The sequence below is a fragment of the Centroberyx gerrardi genome, chromosome 23, assembly GCF_048128805.1.
Source record: "Centroberyx gerrardi isolate f3 chromosome 23, fCenGer3.hap1.cur.20231027, whole genome shotgun sequence".
Classification (NCBI taxonomy): Eukaryota; Metazoa; Chordata; class Actinopteri; order Beryciformes; family Berycidae; genus Centroberyx; species Centroberyx gerrardi.
Genome location: NC_136019.1, coordinates 15822855 through 15839377, shown reverse-complemented (window position 1 = coordinate 15839377; position 16523 = coordinate 15822855). Strand labels below are relative to the sequence as shown.

General features: G+C 41.6%; 1 protein-coding gene and 2 non-coding genes across 3 annotated transcripts in view; 1 reads left to right on the top strand and 2 right to left on the bottom strand.

Moving 5' to 3' along the window:
• Positions 1-709: 709 nt before the first annotated feature.
• Positions 710-16523, top strand: part of m1ap (meiosis 1 associated protein) — a 42057-nt gene continuing 26243 nt past the window's right edge. Inside the window, exons 1-3 of the mRNA XM_071923121.2 lie at positions 710-967; positions 1895-2092; positions 8077-8248. Coding sequence (XP_071779222.2) covers positions 710-967; positions 1895-2092; positions 8077-8248 — 628 coding nt within the window. The remainder of the gene's footprint in view (positions 968-1894; positions 2093-8076; positions 8249-16523) is intronic.
• trnaa-cgc (transfer RNA alanine (anticodon CGC)) lies at positions 2888-2959 on the bottom strand. Its single transcript has one exon. It is a non-coding gene; the product is annotated as a tRNA-Ala (tRNA).
• On the bottom strand, positions 15999-16070 carry trnaa-cgc (transfer RNA alanine (anticodon CGC)). Its single transcript has one exon. It is a non-coding gene; the product is annotated as a tRNA-Ala (tRNA).

Here is a 16523-nt window from a genome sequence, read left to right as displayed (position 1 = left end):
GAACTCTGGGGAAACTCTGAGTTAGGATATGTGCAAACTGAATTGTTTATAACCTAGATTCTATTGTGACTTACATATTTGCACACATTCATCTAGGCTATTTATTCATGTCCTATTTATTTAGTTTATTGTTGGTACACACAGTGTACTTTTTAATGATTGTTGTTACAGTAACTATATTGGCTAATTATCATTACAGGGCAGTGGTTTATCATTGTACTTTTGCTTTTTGTTCTGTTTTGTTATTGTTTGTTTTCCTCCCCATGGCCTCCTAAATTTGTTGGATGCTGTGTCGGCAAAGCTTATCAACAGACGTGGAAGAGTCGAGCTGAAAAGGCTTAAACAAACGCCTCTGAGAACATTTTTAGGTTGCTCACTCAGGCTTTTTTCTGGCTTTAGAGATACTGACTGGTAAAGTTGCCGTTGAGCTGGGTTTTGCACAGGGATGGAGGAGCAACACTGCATGCAAAATTAGGGCTTGGTACCTATTTTGGTACAAAACATTACACATGACATTTAACTGATACCCATAAAGACACAAAACATTTTACGTCTTGGGGATGAAATGTTACCTTGTATCTTCAGAAAAATGCTGACTAAAAGTTAATTGTTCTGTCAATGTTACTTTTTGCCAGCTAACATTTGACCTTTTCTTTGTCCCTGAATGTTGCCGTTTTTTCTTTGTTGTTGTTTTCAGATTCCCGTTTCCATGGACACCAGGAAGAGGCCAGCAGGCTCCTCCCATGCCGGGAGCCCGGTGTGCTGGCCCTCCTCGTTTCTGCGGCAGCCGCCCAGGGTCCTGATCGTGGAGGCGCTGCCGCCCTGGTGGTCCGAAACGGGTACTGTGCTCTGCGAGGCCCTGGATAACTTCCTGTCCCTGGCCTGTAGTCTGGACGGACCCTGCAGGATACCGCTGCTCAGCCTGTACGCCATCGGCAGGCAGCAGGAGTGTCTACTGCCGTTTGTGGTAAGAAAGAGATGGAGAGAGACAGACAGATAGAGTTAGCGTTAGACACTGTCCATCAGAGGAACCAAGTTCAAGCCCCCGTGTTATCAAGTGTGATATTTATATATAAATAAATGTCCATTTTGCTGCTCTCTATCACTGATTGATATAACACAGTAGTGTCCTTGGCAGTTCATGAAAGCTTTTGCATTTGATGTTCTAAACACCTGGGAATGGGTAGGTCTTTCCCAGGAAAAATCCTCTGGCTGACAAGGAGTGATCCGTTTGACGTTTGAGGCAGCAACAACTGCTGTTTGTTTGGAATAAATAGAAGAAGAACTGGGACAGACAAAGAAAGGAGCGCCACCTTCAGAAACTCAAACTTAACCAACAGAAAATCCAAGGAAAAAGACATCACACTACTGGACACACTGATTGACAAGTGATTTCTGGGAAGTGCAGATGTTGCCAAAATAAAAAAAATATATAGATAAAGATCTTGCAGTTTACCATTTCAAATAGATAGATATAGAGAGAGATTGCAGTAGGAGTGTATTGCCATTTGTGGCTAGAAAGAGACAAAGAAGTGTGCTTGTACTTGTAGTGAGAACGAGTGAGTGTGTGTTCGTGCTCATTTCATGCTAATCTAGAGGAATTGCCCCATTCATGTGTTGAAGAGCTGTCTATTTGGGAAGAAGGAGCCATTGAAATCAACAAAGTTCGAATAGTTTGAGGAGCTGTGGCCTATTGTAGGTGAAGGCTGTGTGAGAGGAATGAAAAGAGGAATGTACCAAGCAATTTCTCTCTCTCTGTCTCTAAATTGGTTTCTCTTGTTCCTTCTCTCACACCTCTCTTCCCTCTGTTTCTCTCTGTCGCTCCCTCGCCCACCCCATCTCTCACTCTATCTTCCTCCCTTTTTTTCTTCTCTCTCTCCCTCCCTATTTTTAGCAGGTTCGTGGTAACCTGGCCAGGCTTCGCTCCTGTGTTGAGGAGCTGAGGTCTATCCCAGGTGAAGGCTGTATCAGAGGACCAGCCAGAGGAGGGGAGCTGCTGCGTCAGGCAGTGCTGGACAGCCTGCAGCAGTTTAAACAGTACACCAGACATACCAGCGCTGGCAACCAGGCCAGCAACAACACATCTGTGGAGGTGAGTTACACAATCAGCAACTTCAGAAACCAGTTGCCAGAAGACCAGTCATTTTCTAGTCAAAGAAATACTGGCAACGGTCAACTAGTTTCTTCCTTTGGCGATGCGGTAAAGTTGGCTGCAGCTGCACTTTTTGGTCACATTGCCATCACCAGCCAATCATTTACTAGTGTTGATAGATGCCATGCCGATCGCTGCAACACCATTGACTCTACAGCTAGCAATAGACATGTATACAGACACACACAAACACAGAGAGACTTGTAAGTCTCTCTGTGTTTGCACACACACACAGGCTCATTTGAGATTGTTAGAGACTTAATGAGTTTACATTTACATGTTATGTTTTTGGTATTTAGCTACAGTAAGCAAGTAGGAGTTCCGATGTCAATTTAAGTAAACAATTAATCCCAAATGAAAATTCAGTTACCTACTTACCGCAATGTCAGTTGAAACCCCACTGAAGTTGGACCACAAATCACACAGCGAGTTAGCCCCCATAGCTCCATCTCAGTCTTCTCCCAAACTATTGAAGTTAACAGGGCCAACTTTTTACTGTCCTAAAAGTTTTAAATGTCCATCAAATGTCTCCAAACAACTTATGCAGCATAATCCAAGTGTTTTGTAGCCAAGAGACTGCACTGTGGGTCCAATAGTCACCCCATTATCTCCTATATTTTACTCACTGACAATGCTATAGTGGCACACACACCCTACACTAACACTAACTATTGCTTAAAGAGCGTTAATTAACTTGTTTCATTTAAAGTGATCACAGTAGTACACCATAAGAAGTGGAGATGCTGGGGATTGAACCCAGGACCTCATACATGCGAAGCATGCGCTCTACCACTGAGCTACATCCCCACTGCTTCCTGTATTCCCTGCAATCAATCATACTCTGGGACTGAAAACTGAACTTCACTGAACTCAGTATTAGATGAAGCTGGTGATGCCATACCAGTTTATCAACATTTACACCTTTTTAATGAAGATCTAACCATTTCAGCAGATACTATCAGATATGAAAGCTCCCATTGGCTGTTTAGACCTCTTCAGATCCATTATGAGGAAGCACTTCTGCAACTGCAGACTAGCTCAGACTGAATAGGCCCACTTTGGTATTCAAGCTTTGTGCTTCATGCTAATGTAGCGAATAGGCACCATTTACACCTCTTAACTCAGCTCTCTTCAGATCCACTCCAATGTATTTAGGAGCTATAAAAAACAATATTGAATCAGAAATCTAATTTACATATTTAAAAAAACAAGGTTTAAAAAGTCTCTGTTAACTGTCCCTTTTAGTGGCTGAGCGCTTTTCACATCTAATATTAGACAGACCACTTTAAACCAGCTCATGTGCATTTCTCGTTAATGCAGGAAATGAGCTCCATTCAGTTGCTGCAGGGCCATCTGTCTAGAAGAGCCGTGCCATTGAAATCAGCAAAGCCTCAGTAGTTCTCAGAATTTCCAATCAGCTATCGCTTACAAGCGACAAATACATTGAGTGTACAAATAAACCACCTTCCTAGTATTGAGATCCATTTCAAAATTGTTTCAAGGCTTAAAAATCCCTGTCTAATCTGTTTCTCCCCCCTCTTGTACAGTACATCTCCCCTACTTGTTGAAATCAGTAAAGGATCATAGCTATCACTTGGATTCACCAGTCCATTTCGAAATAGTAGTCCCTATATTTATGTTATACTCCATGTACTGCCAGCTTTAGCGTAATATTGTTTTGCAACAAGATATAGTTCCAGCAATTAAAAATCAGCGGGGGCTTAAAAAAGTTCCAGACCCATCAATGTCACAACTATTTTAGATACAAGCAGAGCGCAGTATCTTTAGGGGAGTAGGAAGGTTAGCCGACATTACCGAAAGCATTTCATTTGTTAAATTTAGATTGTAGGCAGAATGTTAGCCGGTCACTGTCCTCCTTGTTAAATTCCAACAATTGGTCCTCTGGACACTGGGCTCTGGGTTGTTGATGGTGCTTTTTCAAATCCAGCCGGCTTTATTAGGAGGCTCTGGACAGATGATTACACTAAGACCCGCTGTTTCCGACAGCAGCAGATATGAATAGCACTATTAGGGGCCAGAGAGACACTAAGCAGACACATGACCCTTTGTGTGTGCGTGTGTGTGTGGCAGGATATGTGTGTCCCCAGTGTGTGGGTGTGTGTGTACGTGTCCCTAAAATCAGTGTGTGTATGCATGCATGTGAGCAGACCCTCCCTCTGTGTCTGTGTGTGTGTGCGTGTGTGTTGTGCACACGAGTCCCTACTTACATAAAGACGTGTCCCAGTCGTTGTCGGCTCATTCACAGCTCCATCCATCTCAGATCCTAAGTCTGTTTTGGCCAAACAGAGCAGGAAGCAGAGAGCAGAACCCACTCAGATAATCCCATTAGAATCATCATTTACTGCCATTGTTCATGTGATTCAGCAGCGTGGCCAACATCAGCCTAACATCAGTTTATCTGTTTACCCCCATGAGGCGTGTACACACACCTTAGAAAACCGATTCCTGCTTTTTCTGTCGCCAAATATAGCAGTTACCGATGTTGAAAAAGATACAGCTAGATGTTTCCTTTTGCAGCATGAAATCACTCTGCTGCAGAAATCTTGAGGCTGAAAAAAGTCAACTGTGTCAGGAGCTGAGGGAAAACATTTTGCGATGCATTATCAGTGGTTTGGTTTATTCCCAGAGTCATGAAACATTTTCTGACATATGTGAGATAATGTTAGCTGTCAAGTATAGTAAACATTAAAGTAACAGACGATATGGCAACAAGCCAGGTAAAGAAATTGCCATTGTTATATTTTCTCATCATATCATAGTTTTGCAGTATGTGTACAGTGTCTAGAGTTTTATCACAATAACATTCAGTATGTCAATTTTGTTTTAAGGTGGAAGTTTGCTTTAATGGGATTGTAAAAGTTGCGGTTCTAACATCATGCATTTAGTTTAATAACAGGAATATACTGCATGTCATGTCCATAAAGCAGCACAGAAATACTACCATCAGACCCAAAGAATGCTTTGTTGTGGTGATGTTGTTTTTCTTACTGTACATGTCAGTGGTTACATGAGATAGCTGCAAAGAATCAGTGATTCATGGGCTTTAAACTTGGCCGGTTCTTTTGAACATATGACATTTGAACTTGAACATGAAACACAAATTTGAGCTTTCATAAAGCCAGCTGTAACAATTCAAACAAGTGTTTTTTTGCGGAAGGAGTGGAGAAAGAAGAAGAACAGTGTGGCGTAATTATAAAACTGAAACTCTGTGGGTTCTTTTTTGATGTGGTTGGGGAAGAGCAACAATGTTGGTTGAGTTTAACTGAAGACAGGCACATAAAGCAACCGTTATAGGGTGGGAGCACTACAGCTACTGTAGGTTAAGTTATGGAGTTGTGTTGTGGAGGATGTTTTTTTAAATTATGCTCAGGTGGGAACATCTCCCTTGAACACAGTGTTGAATGCATCCCACTCGTTAACTGTATATTTCATGAAAAAATGTGTGCACTGCAAAAATATCCATTGTAACAAGTCATTTAATCTAGCGTTGAGTCTTAAAACCTTATTTGTCTTAAACCAAGTAACAAAATGTGCGAACAGGAGACATTTTCATTTGTTTCCAAAGGGAATCAACTTGTTTCAAGACTCCTCTTGAATCGGATGTCATTTTCTTGATGCTGGTGGAGTGATCTGCCTTATTCTGCCTTGTTTAAAAAACTTACACCAGTTTCTGGAAAATCCCTGAAATAAGTAAAACGGCATTGGAAGCAAGTGGAATTGTCTCACTCCACTGGCAGCACTTTTTGCTTGTTTTAAGAAAATTAACATTTTAAGACTAAGAAATATGAGACGAAATTACTTCCTAAGATGGACATTTTTTGCAGTGTGGGAAAAATGATTTACCTACAAGTCCTCAATCTCCCTTGTTAAATTTAAACATGTCCTCCACTGTGTCCTCCACTATGTTTTAGTGCGCGGCAGTAAAACTGAAACCAATGTTTCTTGGCTAGGGACCAAGGGAGAATGTTCTATACCCAATAAATGAGTTGATCATCGCCATTGTTCTATGTGATGGTTTAGATTTCCCTTGAGGCAGAGGGGAGGTGAACATTTGTTTGAGTCAATATCAAAACAGAAGCAATCAGAAACCTCTTAACCTCTGGTAAAGTTGCTTTTTTTCAACAACGTCCTGTTACTGCCTCACTGAGTTGCACACCCTCACACCTGGGAACAACCACAGTCTTCTACTGTTGGCTGCTAAGTAAGTCTGAGGGAGAAATTGGGGGGTTAATGTGCCTTGCTCATAGGCACTTTAACAGTAGCTGTAGAAGCAAGGGAAACCGTGTCTTGTCCTCTTTCTCTGCCCATGATTTCCCCAGGGTGAAAACAATAAAGACACGCAAAGGGAGGGTGTTTTACTGGAAGAATGAGTTGATTGTTACCACTTCAGACAGTGTGATGGATTTACCCTTGAGGACAGGATTAAGAAGAGGTGGAGTGAGCAATATTAGAGACAACATTAAAAAAAAAAAAAAAAGCAACCATAAAAAACATTCTGACCTCTTATTTACCCAGAGTAGGATGACTGAAGATATTTGCCCTTTTTCGCCAACACCCTGCGACACACATGTTCAGTTACAGCAACCACAGTCTTCTACTTTTGGCCAGTTAGCAGCTCTACACGTGATGGTAAAGAGAGTTGCTCATGGGCACATCAGCTCTGTTTGAAATGGAGTCGGTTAGAGAAGAGGGCTGCTGTGTCAGTGAAGGAACGTGTCAGTAACCGTTGTGGTTTCCAGGTGTGGCTGTCTGGTTTGATATTACTGTTTCATTAGCAGCCATGTCAGCGCCACAACCCTGCTCCATGGCTGTCACCAAGTTTCTGTTAGGAAAGGGATGAGTCAGACACTGTTGTTGCCAGGTGTGACCAACTGATTTTACACATGAAACTACAGCCTGTGTTCACTTGATGTCACAGCTGCCGCCTATAATCAGTAGCCTTCCTCCCTCCTGTTAAGCTTTCTGTTGAATTAGTTTTGTGACGGAAAAGTGCAGGAGTGAAAACAAAAAAATGGTGGTGTTGTGACAAAGGCAAAATGACATGAATGAGGATGATGATGCACTGGGATGATGATTGAGTGGTGTTGACTGTGATGATGATGAAGATGATGATGATGATGATGATGATTGGGTGGTGTTGACTGTGATGATGATGATGATGATGATGATGATAGCGGAGAATGGATAATGACATTTAATACAGCAAATGTGGGCTGCATCAACTGATGGTGATGATGATGATGATTGCAGTGCTAATGCTGATGATGATATTTTGGGAAAGTATAATCTGATCAAAACATCAATTGATCTGTCTATTCATGAGTCTGTTAGCACAGTGTTACATGAGGTCATCTCTCATGATTTAGGATAGATATTCACTAGAGTTTTGCTGCAGTTACAGTGTCCCGCGCAATTTTAGAAGATCTGGAACCTGACGCCCGCCTTTCCTTTACTGAATCACGATACTTAAAGGATGAATAACTAGTGACTACTGTTTGTCCCATACATCTTTGCGTGTATGGGTGTCAATGAGCCTGACACAGAAAATCCGACACCAATTATCTTTCAGCTAGCTGATTGAATCGCATTTTTGCTTCTGTTCAGTTCATTGAAGTGGTTCAATAACATCCACATTAACTTTGAAACTTGCTTTATAAACTGGCAACCTAAATCCCTGAAGTTAACCTCCGATATGATCCACGTCTGCTGATCCCATGAGTTTTTCAGTTTATTTTTTTATTTATTTTATGTTGTTCAGTTTATGAAGTTATTAAAGCCTCCCATGCTTGGGGTTGAATTCTCCACCTGTCTTTACTTATTATAGCCTAAAACGTGATTTTTTGCCAAATGCGTTAACATGTTTACAGAGGCAATTTTTCCATTTCCTGTGGCTGTGTTCCCAGGTTACCGTGGTGACCAGCCAGCCAGGGCGGGGCGTTGTACGCCAGTTGGAGGCGGGGCTTAAAGGCGCTGACTTGGTGTCGCTGAGGCGGCTCCTGGTGGTACAGATCAATACTGCAGCAGACTGGGGCCATGACACTCCCTCACCTGAGGACACACACACTGAGACTGATGGTAGGAGACACATACACACACACACACACACAAGGTTGTTATGCACATGTACACGCATACACACACACGCACACACAGCTCCTATACAGTACATGTAGCAGTATATAACCTAACAAATAAGGAGCATAAACACACACACAGTTAAGGAGGTCTACTGTATATTTACTTGCTATCTACTGAATAGACTTACTTTACTCAACCTCTCTTTCCCGATACTATTCCCCTGCGCTTTCTTACACGTTCAGTTGAGCTGTGTGGTCGTGACCCACTTCCTACACTGTGTGTTTTGTACAGTCTGCCATATATCTTCACTCAACACTCAAGACACATCTCACGACTTCAATTTATAGAACCGGGCTGCAACCCAAACATTTGTCAATCTTCTTAGAGAGTCTAATTTCATAATGATATGTAATTGTTTTTGTAATTACATGAAAGTTAAAGCAGTGTGGTCCTGAGAAAGTAGAGGGTGCAAGAGGATGGGGGAGAGAAACAGAAGAGAGCGAGAGAGTGTGAGAGAGAGAAAAACTGAGAAAGAGCGGCAGGGGTAGGGAGGGAGGAAAAGAGAGGAAATGAGAGCAAGTGCAAGAGAGTGAGAGGTGTGGTAAGCACAGTGCTGATTTAACCAATGAAGTGTTTCTTGTAAAAATATTTATACACCATCTAAAATATTTATTCCATGGAGATAAATAGCTACTGGTGTCAGTAGAAAAAATAACTGAACTGACTGCAGTCTTGTTTTCTCAGAAATGGTTGATATGGGGTGTCGGAAACATGATAGTTTCCATATCATCTTGATAACAAAGCCTACACTCTTTCAATTACGCAGATTATTCCGTTCCTCCACAGTATTGTTTTCTTAGATGTGTCATCCTTACACTCCTTACGCTGTCATCCTTACACTTCATACCATAAAACAGCAATGCAAACTCTCTCTGTAATCCCACCTGTGACCTTGCTCATTTAAATCTGAGGACTTTTGTCGCATGCCGTCCCCTCTGTCCCATCTTTATATCATATTATGTAAAGTGATATGTTCAGTCTACCATCTATCTTATGTCTTGTGTTGTCACTTTGCACTGAGTGTGAGGCTCTGTTGTCCTGGTGCCACGTGTCAGTATGTACTCTGATTCTTTTTTAGCCTTTATTCATCCGGAAGCAACACCTTTCTACATATTCATATAGTTGCACACACTCACATGTGAATGCTGTCCAATTTTTCAATTTATATAGCTGCTGGCCACTCAGCAGACTCAAGGTAAGTTGTTGATATACAGTGTTACCGTTACATTCATTTAACTGTGATGGTGACTCCACAACTGGAAAATTTCCCCCACAGCTAGAACACCAGAACATCTAAATCCAATGAAAATCATCATCATCTGGCTTTATTACTCAGTCCACCCCTAAAAAAAACAACACAATTGCTATATACAGTATAATTTATATCAATATCATGATATAAATATCCAATAAACTGCAAGACCTACTGGAACTGATCCTGGAATGGACCCAGATGCGAAAACCAGACCAAAATTATCCCCACCCAACACATCTAGAAAATATTCTACAGATGTCTCTGCACCAGTGCCACTAGGGCAAATTCCTGTGCATTTATTGTATTTGGCAATTAACGGGATTCTGATTCCTGTCTCTCTCCACTGTAATAAAGTAGCAATGCCTTTAAGCAGAGAACTGTTTGGAAAGGAGTGTTGGAGACCTGGTATGTAGTCACCACATTTCCATGATACTGAGGCCTACACCCTTTTAGTTGCACTGATACCAGTGGGACTAGATCATTGCTTTCCTCCACAATGTTTTCTTAGAAGTGTTTATAGCACTGAGTGTTTGAAACATGATAGTCACCCTAACTCCTTGATACTGAGGCCGCTCACCCTAAGGCCTACACCCTCCTAGTTGCACGAATACCAGTGGGACTACTATATCACTGCTGTCCTACACAGCGCTGTTTTCTTAGAAATGCTTCTTTCCACAGTGGAGGATACTTTGATTGCTAGTTACCATAACCTCTTCGTACACAGTCCCACACCCAGTTGGTTGTCCCATTAGCATTTACAGGGCTTAGAGCTCAGATTATCTCTACCGTGTTAGTTTCATAGAAATTATGTTTTGTTTTTTTTTTTGTTTTTTGATACATGCTGTCTAACAACATTTCCAGTTTGAATCTGCACCGTTTCCTGTCACTCTCCATTGTCTAGTACAGTAAAAATCTAATACAAATGTTTTTAGCTCTAAGACTTGGAAGCATGTTAAATGCCATAATATCTTGATACCAATTGGACATCAGAGGTTTTCATTCATCTTGGCATCAGGAAGTACGTTTTACCCCATCTGTGAAGTCTCAGCTGCTGCTTTTGAGTAGCAAGATATTAGTTGTTTCATGATGAAGTTGTTCTTCATCATGAAAATCAACTAACAAACTATGTTAGCTCAAACTAAATCTATTTTAGCGTAGTATTATATATGACCTGTGGCAGTTGCTTCTTTGAAAAAAAGTGACACAGAGGCCTTCAGATCCCTCCCTAACATGGGACTACACAGTCCTCTTGTAAAATTGGTTTCCTGAAAATATCCCATAGTTGATTTTTTAGTCTGTGACATCCCTAGCAGTCACAGTGAACCCAGGAAGAACATTTTGGATTAGGCGAGAATAGGCCAAAAGAGACAGGGGATTGAGGGTAAAATTGCGTCCAAAAGCATCAGTGACCTCAGAATTCTTCTGGCTGAAAATGGAAGCAGGCTTAAATCAAAGATAAGAAGTTTATCTGTCCAGCTATTAGAAATTCTACTCAGGCTTATTGGATGTTCACAAGGGTCCTGACATCGTGGTTATAATCAGTTTAGCCACTGACACCTAACAGCCCAGTGAAAGTCTGGTCGGAATTTCACCCTGCTAAAAGAGGTCAGAGACCCACTTTTGGGGTGTGACCCACTAGTTGAGAAGCACCGTCCTTCTATCCCTACACTGCACAAACTGCACAGAAGTTATGCTGTATAGGGTGAAATATATTTAATGCATGTTAATCTTGCATTGTAACAGAATGCAATATCGGCAGTACATCTCAATCTACATCTCAAAGTCTGAAATATGGGAATTTTTTTACCATACACATGATGAGTGAGTCAGTGAGTGTAATATTGCCAAACCTAAAACCACCGCATAATTGGGTTATTTCTCATTCATCTCATCTCTCGCTTTGAGTTAGCATAGCAGGTACTTGTATACTGTATGTATTCCTAGACAAGACAATCATTGTAGTAAGTGTGTTAAACCATATCAAAAGGAAATGTAAACTAAAAACTATACTTAGAACATAAGCCTTCTCCTCTCCTCAGCTGGTTTAGTTTGGCAGCCTTCCATTCATAGGATTTGTAGTTAGGCCAACATAGCCATCACATTCTGTTTGGTTTGGCTGAGACATGTTCAATATTCCATGGATTTAAAGATAAATTCCACCCTAAAACAGAATTTTGGCATTAGTTTGATAATCTCCCACAGATTTTCAAGACTAATCCATGATATCCTATGAAGTTAATAGAATATTGAAGTGGAATCCCATCCCTGAAGTAGAACAAATTTCCCTGAGACAATTCTGGAATCTGGGAGCATTCTGGAATCTAGGAACCCTTAAGAATCTGGAAGTGTTCTGGATTCTGAAAGCATTCTGAAATCTGGGAGCATTCTGGAATCTGTGAATGTGCTGGAATCTGGGGGCATTCTGGAATCTGTTAATGTTCTGGAATCTGGGAGCATTCTGGAATCTGTATATTTTGGAATCTGGGACCATTCTGGAATCTGTTAATGTTCTGGAATCTGGCAGCAATCTGGAACTTAAGGCCATTCTGGAATCTGGGAGTGTTCTGGAATCTGGGAGCGTTCTGGAATCTTAATTGTGTCAGTCTGTGAGAAGCTATTAGGGTGGGAATGGACTGTGAGAGGGAGAGTTTGCAGCATATGTGTCTCCCTTAGCACCAAACTATTCATTTTAGCCGTGTGTGTGTGTGTGTGTGTGTGTGTGTGTGTGTCAGTCTATGGAGTACAGTATATTATGGGAAGTGGGTGGGGTGCCCATTTTCCATTCCAAAGTGAAACTTGGACTAAAACCATATCTTCTCTCTCTCTCTCTCTCTCTCTCTCTCTCTCTCTCTCTCTCTCTCTCTCTCTCTCTCTCTTTCTCTCTTTGACTTGGTGTCACTCACTTGCACTTTTCTCTTCTCACGACAGGAACGGGGGTCACGACTCTCACAGCTGTTTGTGTGTGTGTGTGTGTGTTTGAGTGTGTACAAGAAAAAGCACTTACAATTTTCTGTCTCCTCCCATGGGCTTTAATACAACCGTTTGACGTTCTGTCGTCTCTGTTACATCACACACTGACACCGTTTTGCCAACAACCAAACGTATCGTGTGTGTGTGTGTGTGTATGTGTGTGTGTGTGTGTGTGTGTGTGTGTGTGTGCCTGCTTTCTCAGAAGTACTCATGAACACAAAGAGAATCACGCCAAAATCATGCACAGACACACACACACCGCAGAAAACTCAAAACACAAAGTTCAGTTACATCTCCTCTGATCCTGTATCAGAACGAAGAGAGACAGATGACTCACACACACACATGCACATAGACAAACACACATACACACAGAGCTACAGTGGTATCAGCATAGTAGAGAAGCCTATTAAATGTCGGTAAGAGGACCGTTATGCAAGTGTACTCTTATTTTCTAAAGGAGCCCTTGTGTGCAAACTGTGTGTGTGTGTGTGTGATTGTGGGACAGCATGTTTTATTCTCTGTCAGGCTGCACAAATGATATATCCTGCTGAGCTTCTCAGCTCTGTGTGTGTGTGTGTGTGTGTGTGTATGTGTGTGTGAAGGCCAACGCCTTGATAAGCATCCTGTTTTTATTGAAACTCAATGAGTGTATGGGGACATGGAAAAAAAATAGAGGGGCTTTGGAATCCCAAGCCTATTCTGTAATTGTACAGTTGAGCACCAGGGAGAAGATACAGAAATGGGTCACAGAGAGAGAGAGAGAGAGAGAGAAAGAGAAGGAACAGAGACAGAGAGACAGAAGCAGAGAGAGGGATGATTATGGCACCAGTGGTTTTGGTTTTCCTCCTAACAGTCAACAAGTTGTCCCCCACACTTGATGCAGCAGTCCTTTAGGGGCACGACTTATACATTTCTGTTATTTAGATTGATGAGAAAGAAAAAAAATCAAATTGTTTTTCATACTGAAAATCATTGCTAAGGCCAGGCTCAGTTAATGTGTTGAATGTGTTATGATTGTGTAATTGTTGTAGAGGTTAATTCATGTGAAATGAGAGAATCTGTTGCTGCTGCATCATTCTGTTCTTCTGTTCCTCATTCTGCAGATGCATTATGTTACAATGAAGTTGTTGTGAGTTGGATATATTATGCTTAAGCATTGATAATGTATGGCCTAACTAAAACTAATGTTTTGTGCCACGTATGATAATTTTCATCTCTATACATGTGAGCCATATGATGTTTGATCTCTGCACACAGTTTGCAAAAACACAAATGCATTGCGGATTGAGTGCAAAAGACATCGATGTTGGAGGATGGAACAGTTAAGGCACAGTTGTTTGTAATTGTTATTGACAATGTGAAATATTAATGAGCAAGCTTGTGTGTGTTACAAGTTGTTTTCATAAAGTAACATGAAGTATTATTTTGAGATTAGCATAAATTTAAAACAAATTGACCATTGTTCCCCTTTAATTCAAACTCACATTCTCCCCATGAAACTACTAGTTGTAATAGCCTGTCTCCACATGCAGTTAAGATATTTTATCAAGAAATTCAGACAAAGAATAACTAGCAGTAGACACAACACAAGGCTTACGGCAGCTTGCTTTCTTTATATTAGGAATTCATCAGGGATTTCAGAGAGGCTCTTCCACTCTGTTTCTTTAGCAGTAGACAATGCAGACTAGTCTGACCTTCATTATCCCCCATGATGAAATCGGGATCAGAGTTTGATAAAACTTGGGGAAATGATGCATCTCACCACTGCGTTCTTGCATTTTCAAAACAGCACTGACTGGCCCAAGGGGGACGCTTGAATGACAGGTCAAAACAAGGTGACATATTTGTTCCTGATTGGATAAGAGGGGGTCTGCATCATTCGTGGGGGAACACATGTTTACTGTTGCCGTGTTTTGGGGATGCAACGGAAGAATCGGTAGAGATATCACAGGGCTTTGGCTCACTTTTGCTCTCTGATTGGCTTTCATGGAGCAGAGGAAAGATAATCAATTTGACTAATGAATACACCCACCTGCACTCCAAGTTAATTGGCAACGGGGACAATGATGTGAAAGAGTGAATACAGAGAGATATGGAGAGACAGATAGAGGCAGAAGAGAGAGACAGAGAGGGACTGTGTGAGGGGGAGAGAGAGAGGAAGCTACAGACAGAAATACAAAGAAAGGCAGATAAAGAGAGGAATACAGAGAGAGGAGCAGACAGACAGAAAAGGAGATGAGACAGAAATGGAGGAGAGAGGAACAGACAGACAGATAGGTGTAGATAACAGTATCAGTACGTGGCCAGGTGCCCTCTCTGTCTGTGTGTGTGTGTGTGTGTGTGTGTGTGTGTGTGTGTGTGTGTGTGTGTGTGTGTGTGTGGAGCATGTGTGTGTGTGTGTCTGTCGCCTCCCTGCCAGTCAAAGAAATATTAATACTTGTCCAGCTTTTCAAGTCCCTCCATCTGCTGGTGTGTGTGTGTGTGTGTGTGCGTGCATCTGCACACATGCAATCTGTTGCTTATAGAGCAGCCAATTCCTCCGTCTCCATCTAAGCTCCATTTCTAAATTATTACTCAAAGTCCTGCTACACTTTGTGTCATTTTTTAAAAGATGTCACACAGATTTAAGGCTTCTAAACATCTGCCTTGATTTGGCATCGCATATGTACATACACACATTCATGCAAGCACACACACACACACATACACACACACACACACACAGACATACACACACACACTGGACAAAGGATATATTTACTCTCTTTTTTTCTCAAATTCTCAAGACAGATTTATGGTTTCTAAACACAAGCATCTGTTTTGGGTGTCACACACACATCCTGCTCATCATTATTTGCAAGATATTTTATTTTAGCAAAGTCATGGACAATAGTAGAGGACACCCACTGCGACAGACAGCCACACATACACACACACACACAATGTCTGGGAGCAGCGGCAGTGATAGATTGCTACTGACTGTCTCCCATGAACACCTGGGCCTTTCTCTCCCGAGCAGCATCTCTCTCCCTCTTTCTCACCTCCCCCCTCAGTCTATCTCTTTCTCTCTCTTTCCTCTCTCTCTCACTGTTTGGTGACCTTGCTTAAACCCAAACACTTTGACAAGATAGAGAATACGTTTGAAGCTAATTTTTGTTCTCCCTAATGTTTTCCTACATTGCTGAGAGTCTATCAACATTCCCCTTTTCTCCATCTCTCCCTCGATTTTCTGTGTTCTGGTAAAATGTGATGGAAAATACATTTTAGTAACAGTAACAGCTATGAGGAAGAGCGGGATGGAGGAAGATAGTTGTAGATGTGCAAATGAGGTTGGTGACATTAAGTAAGTTTTATTAAACCACAAAAACCTTATGTCATACAGTGGTCACTGTAATAATAACCCCTGAGACTGGTAGTGGTTATAGCATGCTCTACAGAGTTACAGTGGATCACAAGAAGTGGAGATGCTGGGGATTGAACCCAGGACCTCATACATGCGAAGCATGCGCTCTACCACTGAGCTACATCCCCTCCGTGAAGCTACAGCAGTCCATCTCCTTTGTTAATACTTTATACTGTATATGAGTAAGTTGGTCAGGGAATTAGGGATTTTACTGTAGGTGAAATGGTAAAATGTATCTAGCATTTATTGGTGTTACTATGATCACTGCTGATTCTGTAGCACACTGCGTATGTTTAGTGGATGGTACCAGTATTGTAGTACTCAAGTCCTGCACTCGGACTTGAGCCCGACTTGAGTCCCAATTTAGGTGATTCGACACAGACTTGAATATTGATGACTGTGTACTGAGGACTTGAACTTAAACTTGGGGCGCAATCACCTTAGACACAGGCTACACACTGGATGCTACAGTAACTTTGTATCACATGTGTGCACTACCATCCACCCATCCACTCACTCATCCATCCATTTATCCATCTATCTACCACTTCCACCATCAGCCATCCATCCCTTTCTGCAGA